The sequence below is a fragment of the Salvelinus namaycush genome, chromosome 31 (assembly GCF_016432855.1).
Source record: "Salvelinus namaycush isolate Seneca chromosome 31, SaNama_1.0, whole genome shotgun sequence".
Lineage (NCBI taxonomy): Eukaryota > Metazoa > Chordata > Actinopteri > Salmoniformes > Salmonidae > Salvelinus > Salvelinus namaycush.
The window spans coordinates 14,782,611-14,796,260 of record NC_052337.1 but is presented as its reverse complement, the minus strand read 5'-3'; the positions used below and the strand labels follow the sequence as shown (position 1 = coordinate 14,796,260).

Genomic DNA, 13,650 nt, shown 5'->3' with positions numbered 1-13,650 from the left:
TCTCACCTCCATATCAGGTAGTAGTTCTCTTCCCATAGATGCTTCCGTTGTAGTCACAGAGAATGACTCCATTCCCAGGTTGTTCTTGGAGCGTTGGTGGGAGTGTTGGTTGAGCTAGCAGAGGTGGTAGGGAGGTTGTTATTTGTTGGAGATGGATCTGAGGGGGGACGGTTGGTGTTGGGTGGAGAGGGATCTCCTGGAGAGCTGGTGGGGATGAGTGTGTGGAGCACAGTGGGAGGTGGGCTGGGGTTTGTGACCCTGGCTAGCTGCTCCTTCAGAGCCCGTATGGTGTCCCCTTTTCTTCAGGTCCTTTTTTACTTCTAAAAGCTCTTTTCTCATCTCCTTGATCTCCTCTACTTTTCTCATTGTCACTGTCTTCATTTTTTATAATTTTTATTTCACCTTTATTTAACCAGGTAGGCTAGTTGGGAACAAGTTCTCATTTGCAACTGCAACCTGGCCAAGATAAAGCAAAGCAGTTCGACACATACAACAACACAGAGTTACACATGGAATAAACAAACATACAATCAATATTACAGTAGGAAAATCTATATACAGCATGTGCAAATGAGGTAGGATAAGAGAGGTAAGGCAATAAATAGGCCATGGTGGCAAAGTAATTACAATATAGCAATTAAACACTGGATGTGCAGAGGATGAATGTGCAAGTTGAGATACTGGGGCGCAAAGGAGCAAAATAAATAAATACAGTATGGGGATGAGGTAGATTGGATGGGCTATTTACAGATGAGCTATGTACAGGTGCAGTGATCTGTGAGCTGCTCTGACAGCTGGTGCTTAAAGCTAGTGAGGGAGGTAAGAGTCTCCAGCTTCAGAGATTTTTGCAGTTCGTTCCAGTCATTGGCAGCAGAGAACTGGAAGGAGAAGCGGCCAAAGGAAGAATTGGCTTTGGGGATGACCAGTGAGATATACCTGCTGGAGCGCGTGCTACGGGTGGGTGCTGCTATGGTGACCAGTGAGCTGAGATAAGGCGGGGCTTTACCTAGCAGAGACTTGTAGATAATCTGGAGCCAGTGGGTTTGGCGACGAGTATGAAGCGAGGGCCAGCCAACGAGAGCATACAGGTCGCAGAGGTGGGTAGTATATGGGGCTTTGGTGACAAAACGGATGGTACTGTGATAGACTGCATCCAATTTGTTGAGTAGAGTGTTGGAGGCTATTTTGTAAATGACATCGCCGAAGTCGAGGATCGGTAGGATGGTCAGTTTTACGAGTGTATGTTTGGCAGCATGAGTGAAGGATGCTTTGCTGCGAAATAGGAAGCCGATTCTAGATTTCATTTTGGATTGGAGATGTTTAATGTGAGTCTGGAAGGAGAGTTTACAGTCTAACCAGACACCTAGGTATTTGTAGTTGTCCACATATTCTAAGTCAGAACCATCCAGAGTAGTGATGCTGGACGGGCGAGCAGGTGCGGGCAGTGATAGGTTGAAGAGCATGCATTTAGTTTCACTTGCATTTAAGAGCAGTTGGAGGCCACGGAAGGAGAGTTGTATGTCATTGAAGCTCATCTGGAGGTTAGTTAACACAGTGTCCAACGAAGGGCCAGAGGTATACAGAATGGTGTCGTCTGCGTAGAGGTGGATCAAAGAATCACCAGCAGCGAGAGCGACATCATTGATGTATACAGAGAAGAGAGTCGGCCCGAGAATTGAACCCTGTGGCACCCCCATAGAGACTTCCAGAGGTCCGGACAACAGGCCCTCCGATTTGACATACTGAACTCTATCGGAGAAGTAGTTGGTGAACCAAGCGAGGCAATCATTTGAGAATCCAAGGCTGTTGAGTCTGCCAATAAGAATGTTGTGATTGACAGAGTCGAAAGCCTTAGCCAGGTCGATGAATACGGCTGCACAGTAATGTCTCTTATCGATGGCAGTTATGATATCGTTTAGGACCTTGAGCGTGGCTGAGGTGCATCCATGACCAGAAATACTCATCATAAATGTAGATGATAATACAAGTTATACACATGGAATTATAGATATACCTCTCCTTAATGCAACCGCTGTGTCAGATTTCAAAAAAACTTTACGGAAAAAGCAAACCATGCTATAATCTGAGACGGAGCTCAGAACAATAGTAAAATTAGCCGCCATGTTGGAGTCAACAGAGACCAGAAAATACATGATAAATGTTTCCTTACCTTTGATGAACTTCATCAGAATGCAGTCCTAGGAATCCCAGGTCCACAATAAATGCTTGATTTGTTCGATAATGTCCGTTATTTATGTCCAATTAGCTACTTTGGTTAGCGCGTTTGGTAAACAATTCCAAAGTCACAAAGCACGTCCACTATAACGTGACGAAATGTCCAGAAGTTCCATAACAGTCAGTAGAAACATGTCAAACGATGTATTGAATCAATCTTAAGAATGTTGTTAACATACATCTTGAATAACGTTCCAACCGGAGAATTACATTGACTTCAGTTGAGCGATGGAACGGAGCTGCCTCCCACGTGAACGCGCGTGGTCAAAGCGTGGTCACCTCATTGCTTTGGTTACTCATTCCTGTCTCCTTCGGCCCCCCTTCACAGCAGAGTCGTCAGACAAAGTTCTATTGACTGTTGACATCTAGTGGAAGCCGTAGGAAGTGAAAACTCATCCATATCTCGCTGTAATTTCAATGAGAGCTTGGTTGAAAAACTACCAGCCTCAGAAAAATTCCAAACAGGAAGTGGAGCTTCTCAGGTTTTTGCCTGCCATATGAGTTCTGTTATACTCACAGACATAATTCATTATGTATTATCATATATTAGCAACTATGACTGAGGAGCAGGCCGTTTACTCTGGGCACCTCTGTGCACCTTTCATCCAAGCTACTCAATACTGCCCCGGCAGCCATAAGAAGTTAACTTGGTTTTCAAAGACCTTAGAAAGGCAGGGTAGAATAGATATAGGTCTGTAGCAGTTTGGGTCTAGAGTGTCTCCCCCTTTGAAGAGGGGGATGACCGCGGCAGCTTTCCAATCTTTGGAAATCTCAGACGATACGAAAGAGAGGTTGAACAGGCTAGTAATAGGGGTTGCAACAATTTTGGCAGATAATTTTAGAAAGAGAGGGTCCAGATTGTCTAGCCCGGCTGATTTGTAGGGGTCCAGATTTTGCAGCTCTTTCAGAACTATCTGGATTTGGGTAAAGGAGAAATGGTGGGGGCTTTGGCGGGTTGCTGTGGAGGGTGCCGGGCAGTTGACCGGGGTAGGGGTAGCCAGGTGGAAAGCATGGCCAGCCGTAGAGAAATGCTTATTGAAATTCTCAATTATTGTGGATTTATCGGTAGTGACAGTGTTTCCTAGCCTCAGTGCAGTGGGCAGCTGGGAGGAGGTGCTCTTATTCTCCATGGACTTTACAGTGTTCCAGAACTTTTTTGAGTTTGTACTACAGGATGCAAATTTCTGTTTGAAAAAGCTAGCCTTAGCTTTCCTAACTACCTGTGTATATTGGTTCCTAACTTCCCTGAAAAGTTGAATTTCACGGGGGCTATTCGATGCTAATGCAGAACACCACAGGATGTTTTTGTGCTGGTCAAGGGCAGACAGGTCTGGAGTGAACCAAGGGCTATATCTATTCCTGGTTCTATATTTTTTGAATGGAGCATGCTTATTTAAGATGGTGAGGAAGGCACTTTTAAAGAATAACCAGGCATCCTCTAATGACGGGATGAGGTCAATGTCATTCCAGGATACCCTGCCAGGTCGATTAGAAAGGCCTGTTCGCTGAAGTGTTTTAGGGAGCGTTTGACAGTGATGAGGGGTGGTCGTTTGACCGCAGACCCATTACGGATGCAGACAATGAGGCAGTGATCGCTGAGATCTTGGTTGAAAACAGCAGAGGTGTATTTGGAGGGCGAGTTAGTTAGGATGATATATCTATAAGGGTGCCCGTGTTTCCGGATTTGGGGTTGTACCTGGCAGGTTCATAGATAATTTGTGTGAGATTGAGGGCATCAAGCTTAGATTGTAGGATGGCCGGGGTGTTAAGCATGTCCCAGTTTAGGTCACCTAGCAGCACGAGCTCAGAAGATAGATGGGGGCAATCAGTTCACATATGGTGTCCAGGGCACAGCTGGTGGCAGAGGGTGGTCTATAACAAGTGGCAACGGTGAGAGACTTGTTTCTGGAAAGGTGAATTTTTAGAAGTAGAAGCTCGAATTGTTTTGGTACAGACCTGGATAGTAAGATAGAACTCTGCAGGCTATCTTTGTAGTAGATTGCAACACCGCCCCCTTTGGCAGTTCTATCTTGGCGGAAAATGTTGTAGACACGGCTAAGACATCCGGGTTGGCAGAGTGTGCTAAAGCAGTGAATAAAACAAACTTAGGGAGGAGGCTTCTAATTTTAACATGCATGAAACCAAGGCTTTTACGGTAACAGAAGTCAACAAATGAGAGCACCTGGGGAGTAGGAGTGGAGCTAGGCACTGCAGTGCCTGGATTAACCTCTACATCACCAGAGGAACAGAGGGGGAGTAGGATAAGGGTACGGCTAAAGGCTATAAGAACTGGCAGTCTAGCACGTTCGGAACAGAGAGTAAAGGGAGCAGGTTTCTGGGCACGATAGCATAGATTCAAGGCATAATGTACAGACAAAGGTATGGTAGGAAGAGAGTACATGGGAGGTAAACCTAGGCATTGAGTAATGATGAGAGAGATATAGTCTCTAGAGACGTTTAAACCAGGTGATGTCATCGCATATGTGGGAGGTGGAACAACATGGTTGGTTAAGGCATATTGAGCAGGGCTAGAGGCTCTACAGTGAAATAAGACAGTAATCACTAACCAAGACAGTAATGGACAAGGCATATTGATATTAGGGAGAGGCATGCGTAGCCAAGTGATCGTATGGGTCCAATGGGTGGTTGGGCTGGCTGGGGACATGGCGATTCAGACAGTTAGCAGGCCGGGGCTAGCAAGCTAGCATAAGGGCCTTAGATGGACGTCGCGATGGGGGAAAGTCTGTTTTTGCCTCCTCGTGCGGTGACGTCGATAGACCAGTCGTGGAATTAGTAGGGTTCCAAATAGCAGAGGGGTCCAAGTCCAACTGGCAAAATGGGTATAGTGGTCCAAGAAACTGGCCGATGGATCAGCTAACAGTCCAATATACTCTAGATAGCTAGCAGGCCGCGGTTAGCAGAATGGGCATTCAGGGGTCGTTGCCCCTGAGGGGCCTGTTGGGATCCTCGGGCAGATTATGTCGGTATTCCAGTCGTGAAGGATCGGCGGGGTTCCGGAGCCCTAGCCGGGAGATGGGTCTAGCATGGGCTAGCTCCAGGCCAGTTGGTGCTAGCTCCGGGACGGAAATGTTAGCCAGGAGTAGTCAACCCGGGTTGCGGTTAGCTAGCTGTGATGATCCAGATGAAAAGGTTCAGAGTTTGCGGTAGGAATCCGGGGATATGGAGCGAAAAATAGGTCCAGTATGCTCTTGTATGAAACGCGTTGTACGAACTGGCGAGAGCTTTCCGAGCTAAAGGTTAGCTGATGACCGCTAGCAGTGGTTAGCTGACTGATAGCTGGTAGCTAGTTAGCTAGCTAGCTTCAGTTGAGGTATTCCAGTTCGGAGGTAAATAGAAATACTTAAGGAAAAAAAACAGATCCACACCACATTGGGTGAGGCGGGTTGCAGGAGAGTATTTTGAAGTTGAGGTTTAGGAAAAATATTAAAAAGAATGCGAAGAGAAAGATATAAAAAGATATATACATGGGACGAGACAAAGACAAATATGTCTGACTGCTACGCCATCTTGGATTTTTTTAAATGTATTATTTTTTATTTTTTTCAGAGTTCTTCTGTCATTTCCTTTCTTTCTCTCTGATGTCAGATTTTCTATCAACCGTCTGTGTTCATTCTTCACGTGGCAGAGTTGGTCACTCAGCTGCTCCATCTCTACGTCAGTGCTGGTCCAGGACTTGAGAGAGCTGGTCCAGGACTTGATCTTTTAACTCTACGAGTTCTGAGTCTAGCTGGGAGAGGCTGCCTCTCATCTGCACCACAATGAAATTGGGTTTAGGTGATGATTTGGCCATTTCTTTGACCATGTCCTCTCTGTCTTTGTTCACTGTCTTTGTTCATTGGGTTCATTGGAACTTGCTTGTGATGTTGTAATGTTGATCAGGTACTGGTCATTTTTTCCCTCTGCTTCCACCACAGATTTGAGTGTAAAAAATCTGTCTACAAAGGTGTGGAGCGCAACTTCATCATTCGCTCCCTTGAACCAATACTGTCCCATTCAGGTATATGTTTATTGTGAGGTACCTGATCTCGCTTTCTTTCTCCTGGTCCTCCAAAATCTGAATCTGCCATCCCTTTTCCAATGCCCCTTTTTGTTATGTATTTTTAGTGTCTACATAGGGCAGAGTGCCATGTCGTTGGGCAACAGGTGAAACACAGGAGGTTAGTTCATGTGTTTTGCAAATGCACATAGTGACCAAGTAATGTATCTGGGCTGTCCCTTTATTGCTTCAGTTTGTGGCACCTTTTGGAATGTCCTGATGTCACAGATGGTGGATAGACAAACGGGCGTGGTGAGACTTCTACTGCTGCTGAAGTTTCCGTTGCTACTGCTCTTGCTATAGATCCAGTCGGTATTAGACAAACCTGCACGCCTGTGGGGAAAACAACCTGTAGTTACCTCATTGGCTCACAGCAAAAACTTGACCTTTTTCAAATACAATTTTCTTGTTGTCTGCTTGTTTAAGTCGATTACAAAACTACATTTAAGAAAAGCACAACATGTCTAAAGATTACTTTTCAACAATGGCTGCTCCCTAGCGTTCTCACTACTTAGAAAACATAATATTGTAGTGCTTCTCTCATGCCACTTTTCATGACTGTGCTAGCAGCCACTTGAGTGAGTGCTAGCTAGCAACCGACCAGAACATTAAGCTAGCCAGACCAACAACACAAACAAACAGACTAGACTATACAGCTACAAGTAGTGAGTGGAGTTAGACTATACAGCTACAAGTAGTGAGTAGAGTTACAAACAGACTATACAGCTACAAGTAGTGAGTAGAGTTACAACCAGACTATACAGCTACAAGTAGTGAGTAGAGTTACATACAGACTATACAGCTACAAGTAGTGAGTAGAGTTACAAACAGACTATACAGCTACAAGTAGTGAGTGGAGTTACAAACCGACTTTACAGCTACAAGTAGTGAGTAGAGTTACAAACAGACTTTACAGCTACAAGTAGTGAGTAGAGTTACAAACAGACTATACAGCTACAAGTAGTGAGTGGAGTTACAAACAGACTATACAGCTACAAGTAGTGAGTGGAGTTACAAACAGACTATACAGCTACAAGTAGTGAGTAGGGTTACAAACAGACTACACAGCTACAAGTAGTGAGTAGAGTTACAAACAGACTATACAGGTACAAGTAGTGAGTAGAGTTACAAACAGACTATACAGCTACAAGTAGTGAGTAGAGTTACAAACAGACTATACAGCTACAAGTAGTGAGTAGAGTTACAAACAGACTATACAGCTACAAGTAGTGAGTAGAGTTACAAACAGACTATACAGCTACAAGTAGTGAGTAGGGTTACAAACAGACTATACTGCTACAAGTAGTGAGTAGAGTTACAAACAGACTATACAGCTACAAGTAGTGAGTAGAGTTACAAACAGACTATACAGCTACAAGTAGTGAGTAGAGTTACAAACAGACTATACAACTACAAGTAGTGAGTAGCGTTACAAACAGACTATACAGCTACAAGTAGTGAGTAGGGTTACAAACAGACTATACAGCTACAAGTAGTGAGTAGAGTTACAAACAGACTATACAGCTACAAGTAGTGAGTAGAGTTACAAACAGACTATACAGCTACAAGTAGTGAGTGGAGTTGCAAACAGACTATACAACTACAAGTAGTGAGTAGAGTTACAAACAGACTATAAGTAGTGAGTAGAGTTACAAACAGACTATACAGCTACAAGTAGTGAGTAGAGTTACAAACAGACTATACAGCTACAAGTAGTGAGTAGAGTTACAAACAGACTATACAACTACAAGTAGTGAGTAGAGTTGCAAACAGACTATAAAGCTACAAGTAGTGAGTAGAGTTACAAACAGACTATACAGCTACAAGTAGTGAGTAGAGTTACAAACAGACTATACAGCTACAAGTAGTGAGTAGAGTTACAAACAGACTATAAGTAGTGAGTAGAGTTACAAACAGACTTTAAGTAGTGAGTAGAGTTACAAACAGACCATACAGCTACAAGTAGTGAGTAGAGTTACAAACAGACTATACAGCTACAAGTAGTGAGTAGAGTTACAAACAGACTATACAGCTACAAGTAGTGAGTACAGTTACAAACAGACTATAAGTAGTGAGTAGAGTTACAAACAGACTATAAGTAGTGAGTAGAGTTACAAACAGACTATGCAGCTACAAGTAGTGAGTAGAGTTACAAACAGACTACAAGTAGTGAGTAGAGTTACAAACAGACTATACAGCTACAAGTAGTGAGTGGAGTTACAAACAGACTTTACAGCTACAAGTAGTGAGTAGAGTTACAAACAGACTATACAGCTACAAGTAGTGAGTAGAGTTACAGACTATAAAGCTACAAGTAGTGAGTGGAGTTACAAACAGACTACAGCTACAAGTAGTGAGTGGAGTTACAAACAGACTATACAGCTACAAGTAGTGAGTAGGGTTACAAACAGACTATACAGCTACAAGTAGTGAGTAGAGTTACAAACAGACTATACAGCTACAAGTAGTGAGTAGAGTTACAAACAGACTATACAGCTACAAGTAGTGAGTAGAGTTAAAAACAGACTATACAGCTACAAGTAGTGAGTAGAGTTACAAACAGACTATACAGCTACAAGTAGTGAGTAGAGTTACAAACAGACTATACAGCTACAAGTAGTGAGTAGGGTTACAAACAGACTATACTGCTACAAGTAGTGAGTAGAGTTACAAACAGACTATACAGCTACAAGTAGTGAGTAGAGTTACAAACAGACTATACAGCTACAAGTAGTGAGTAGGGTTACAAACAGACTATACAGTTACAAGTAGTGAGTAGAGTTACAAACAGACTATACAGCTACAAGTAGTGAGTAGAGTTACAAACAGACTATACAGCTACAAGTAGTGAGTGGAGTTGCAAACAGACTATACAACTACAAGTAGTGAGTAGAGTTACAAACAGACTATACAGCTACAAGTAGTGAGTAGCGTTACAAACAGACTATACAGCTACAAGTAGTGAGTAGGCTTACAAACAGACTATACAGCTACAAGTAGTGAGTAGAGTTACAAACAGACTATACAGCTACAAGTAGTGAGTAGAGTTACAAACAGACTATACAACTACAAGTAGTGAGTAGAGTTACAAACAGACTATACAGCTACAAGTAGTGAGTAGGGTTACAAACAGACTATACAGTTACAAGTAGTGAGTAGAGTTACAAACAGACTATACAGCTACAAGTAGTGAGTGGAGTTGCAAACAGACTATAAGTAGTGAGTAGAGTTACAAACAGACTATAAGTAGTGAGTAGAGTTACAAACAGACTATAAGTAGTGAGTAGAGTTACAAACAGACTATACAGCTACAAGTAGTGAGTAGAGTTACAAACAGACTATAAGTAGTGAGTAGAGTTACAAACAGACTATAAGTAGTGAGTAGAGTTACAAACAGACTATAAGTAGTGAGTAGAGTTACAAACAGACTATAAGTAGTGAGTAGAGTTACAAACAGACCATACAGCTACAAGTAGTGAGTAGAGTTACAAACAGACTATAAGTAGTGAGTAGAGTTACAAACAGACTATAAGTAGTGAGTAGAGTTACAAACAGACCATACAGCTACAAGTAGTGAGTAGAGTTACAAACAGACTATACAGCTACAAGTAGTGAGTAGAGTTACAAACAGACTATACAGCTACAAGTAGTGAGTAGAGTTACAAACAGACTACAGCTACAAGTAGTGAGTAGAGTTACAAACAGACTATAAGTAGTGAGTAGAGTTACAAACAGACTATAAGTAGTGAGTAGAGTTACAAACAGACTATACAGCTACAAGTAGTGAGTAGAGTTACAAACAGACTATACAGCTACAAGTAGTGAGTAGAGTTACAAACAGACTATACAGCTACAAGTAGTGAGTAGAGTTACAAACAGACTATACAGCTACAAGTAGTGAGTAGAGTTACAAACAGACTACAGCTACAAGTAGTGAGTAGAGTTACAAACAGACTATACAGCTACAAGTAGTGAGTAGAGTTACAAACAGACTACAGCTACAAGTAGTGAGTAGAGTTACAAACAGACTATAAGTAGTGAGTAGAGTTACAAACAGACTATAAGTAGTGAGTAGAGTTACAAACAGACTATACAGCTACAAGTAGTGAGTAGAGTTACAAACAGACTATACAGCTACAAGTAGTGAGTAGAGTTACAAACAGACTATACAGCTACAAGTAGTGAGTAGAGTTACAAACAGACTATACAGCTACAAGTAGTGAGTAGAGTTACAAACAGACTATACAGCTACAAGTAGTGAGTAGAGTTACAAACAGACTATAAGTAGTGAGTAGAGTTACAAACAGACTATAAGTAGTGAGTAGAGTTACAAACAGACTATGCAGCTACAAGTAGTGAGTAGAGTTACAAACAGACTATAAGTAGTGAGTAGAGTTACAAACGAACTGTACTAAACAAGTTAAATGTCTTACTTTGATTAAATGTTTTAGCCTAGTTGGACACAGCGTCCCAACATTTCCCACTTTGCCACACCGAATAGCCTGAATCCAGAGGGCTCTTCTCACAGGCTATATTTCCCTATGTGGGAGCATTGCGAACCATAGGTCGGGATTTTTGACTTGGCTACATGCACATTGAACAACACAGCTGCTTTTCGGCATATTTTATTATTTCTGTATAACAAAAAAATCGACAACGAAGTTGCCTCTTTTACAATGGGGGTCAATAGGAAAGACTGTTGGTTTGTGGGCGTGGTCGAGGGGAATTCATTATTACCTGAATAACGACTGGGACTATTGCTGATAGTTCCATTGTTATTGTTTTGATTTTTGTTTGTATTGTTTTTGTTTGAAATGCCTGTTTTGAAATCAACAAGCCAGGTGCAGATTTCCTGGGCCCAGATTCACAAAACCTTCTTAAAAAGACATTTCTTCTTAACTGCCATTTTTTCCTGAACTATAGACTTACGAAGAAAATTAAGCAAAGTTGATATTTCTCAAAAAGGTTATTGGAAATGTTCTTGCGCTATTTCTTATGTTTCTCCTTAAGCAAAAAGTTTATTGAAGGTTATTGAAAATAACGTTTTTAGATTTGTTCTTAATTCCAAGATAGCTAAACCCTCGTCTTAAACTCAGGGTGGTGAGAGAATACGCTCATGAAAGCAATTGAACATGTTTAATTCACTCACAAATTTCATCTGAAAGTTTCAGTATTGATTATTTTAAACCCAATAACATGTTTAGAACAGTAATCTCAGTAGGAAATATGCTAACATGATTGCCATTGCTAGCTAGATAGCTAGCTAAATCAGTTGCCTGGCAACAAACATCTTAAGAAGATTCGTAATAGAATATTTGAGAAGTTTGTAAGAAAATCATTAAATCTTAAGATATTGTTGAGGAATTGCACTTACTTATCTTATGAAGTTATTTTTTCTTTTCTTAAGAAGCTTCTCTACTGAGTAACCAATTTGTTTACAGTTTGTTTGCAGTTGTTTACATTCCAAAAAATGAATGGTTTAGAATCCATGTATCACCTCTGTTATTTTCTCAACTGTTTTGTGCAAGGGGCGCTTGTTCCTTTGTATCTCTATTCTAGGGTCCTGGGCCTGTGGTTGGCTCTCTTTTTTCCACATTTGGTCCAGTTTTGATTGTAGTTTCCCGGTTAAAAGCAGGACACAAGATGCTGTGTCCTTGTTCTTGCTCTTGAAAAGCATGTCTTCCCTCTGTCTGAACAGTCCGGAAGGTTGAGAGCAGTAGTGAGAGTGGTAGTGCTAGTTACCTTCCTCTCTTTCCCAGAGGGTTAGGGTAGCGATAGTGAGAGGGGTAGCTGAGTGATGTGGAAGTGCTAGCTGCCTTCCTCTCTCTCCCAGAAGATTTACAGAGAGGGACTGGGAGAATTCCTCAAGAAAAGCTTGAAAGGATTGAGTGGGGTAGAGAGGGGTGGAGTGGAATTGAATGAAATTTAATCAAATCTAATTTAACTTAACTGAATTGAATTTAAATGAACTTAACTCAACTGTATTGATTAAAATGTTGGAAATGTAAATGTCATTACAAACATATTAAGGTGCTGGTGCTCTGCATTTAAACTTTGTCTACACACACACACAGGTGTACGGTTTCCTGAACAGTAACTTCCAGAGGGAGTTGAAGGCCCAGCTGCAGCGCTGCCACTGTGGTTTGGGGGCGCCAGAGAGCTACGAGAATTTCCCACTCTCTACCGTTGGCAGCGAGGGGATCACCAAGATGTCGATGCTGAACCGGGCAGGGTCAATGAGCATCGCGCCGCCGCCACGGGCTGAGCCCAGTGTTAGCATATGCAGCTAACGGCTAGCCGACAGAGCTAGTGGCTAATGCTAATGGCTAAGAGCTAATGGACATTGTGTAGTGTGTACAGCTGTCAGACAGGATGTAAACAACAAGGGTAAAGTTCATATCAAGCAAGCAGCTAACAGACAGAACACCCCAATGGACAGAACTAATAGAGAGCCGCTAACGCTAATAGAGAGAGAGAAAGTGGAACTAAGCAGCTGGACTGACAGTCAAAGAAAGAGCTGGTTGGCCCCAGTCTCCATAGAGATCGGTCCATTTCTGAATTCCTACAAAGCATCGCAGGCCCTGCAGAGTATACAGAATGCACTTCGCTAAAAGCAAACAAACAGATCCATACAGCTAATCGACAGAGCAGCTCATGGACAGATTGCACACATGCAGCTACGCTCGGTAGCAAACCTCTGGAGAGACTGCGGCAGAGAGCCTGACAGAACCAGGGACGCGTGGGCTCTGTTTCAATGGTGATGATGTATTTCTGAGCTAATTCAGCTTGTCCCCAGAAAAACTGTCTTCACCAGAGATTGACATCATCCTGGGGTGTTAAGCTGTTGTCAAGCCAGTCAGAAAGATGGACAGACTGTCAGTCAGTCAGACAGTCAATTCTGAACTCAGGGCTGCCTTGAGCTCTAATCCAAATCAAATTTGATTAACCACATACACATATTTTTCAGATGTTATCACAGTTGCAGCGAAATGATTATATTTGGTACTCCATCAGTGCAGTAATACCTAACAATGTAAAACAAAAGACACAAATCCCTTAAAATAAATAAAGAGAGAAAGGTAGAAATATCAGAGCCATGGTCAAAGTTCGGAATATATATACATTGCCGTTCAAAAGTTTTGGAACACCTACTCATTCAAGGATCTTTCTTTATTTTTACTATTTTCTACATTGTAGAATAATAGTAAAGACATCAAAACTATGAAATAACACATATGGAATCATGTAGTAACCAAAAAGGTGTTAAACAAATCAAAATATATTTTATATTTGAGCTTCTTCAAATAGCCACCCTTTGCCTTGATGACAGCTTTGCACACTCATGGCATTCTCTCAAC

The 13,650-nt window shown here is 42.0% G+C and overlaps 1 protein-coding gene across 1 annotated transcript in view; it reads left to right on the top strand.

Annotated features, from left to right (window-relative positions):
* The window catches only part of LOC120026225 (neuropeptide Y receptor type 1-like), a 31,977-nt gene extending 19,395 nt beyond the window's left edge, over nt 1-12,582 (top strand). Inside the window, exon 5 of the mRNA XM_038971050.1 lies at nt 12,367-12,582. Coding sequence (XP_038826978.1) covers nt 12,367-12,582 — 216 coding nt within the window. The remainder of the gene's footprint in view (nt 1-12,366) is intronic.
* Nucleotides 12,583-13,650: the final 1,068 nt, after the last annotated feature.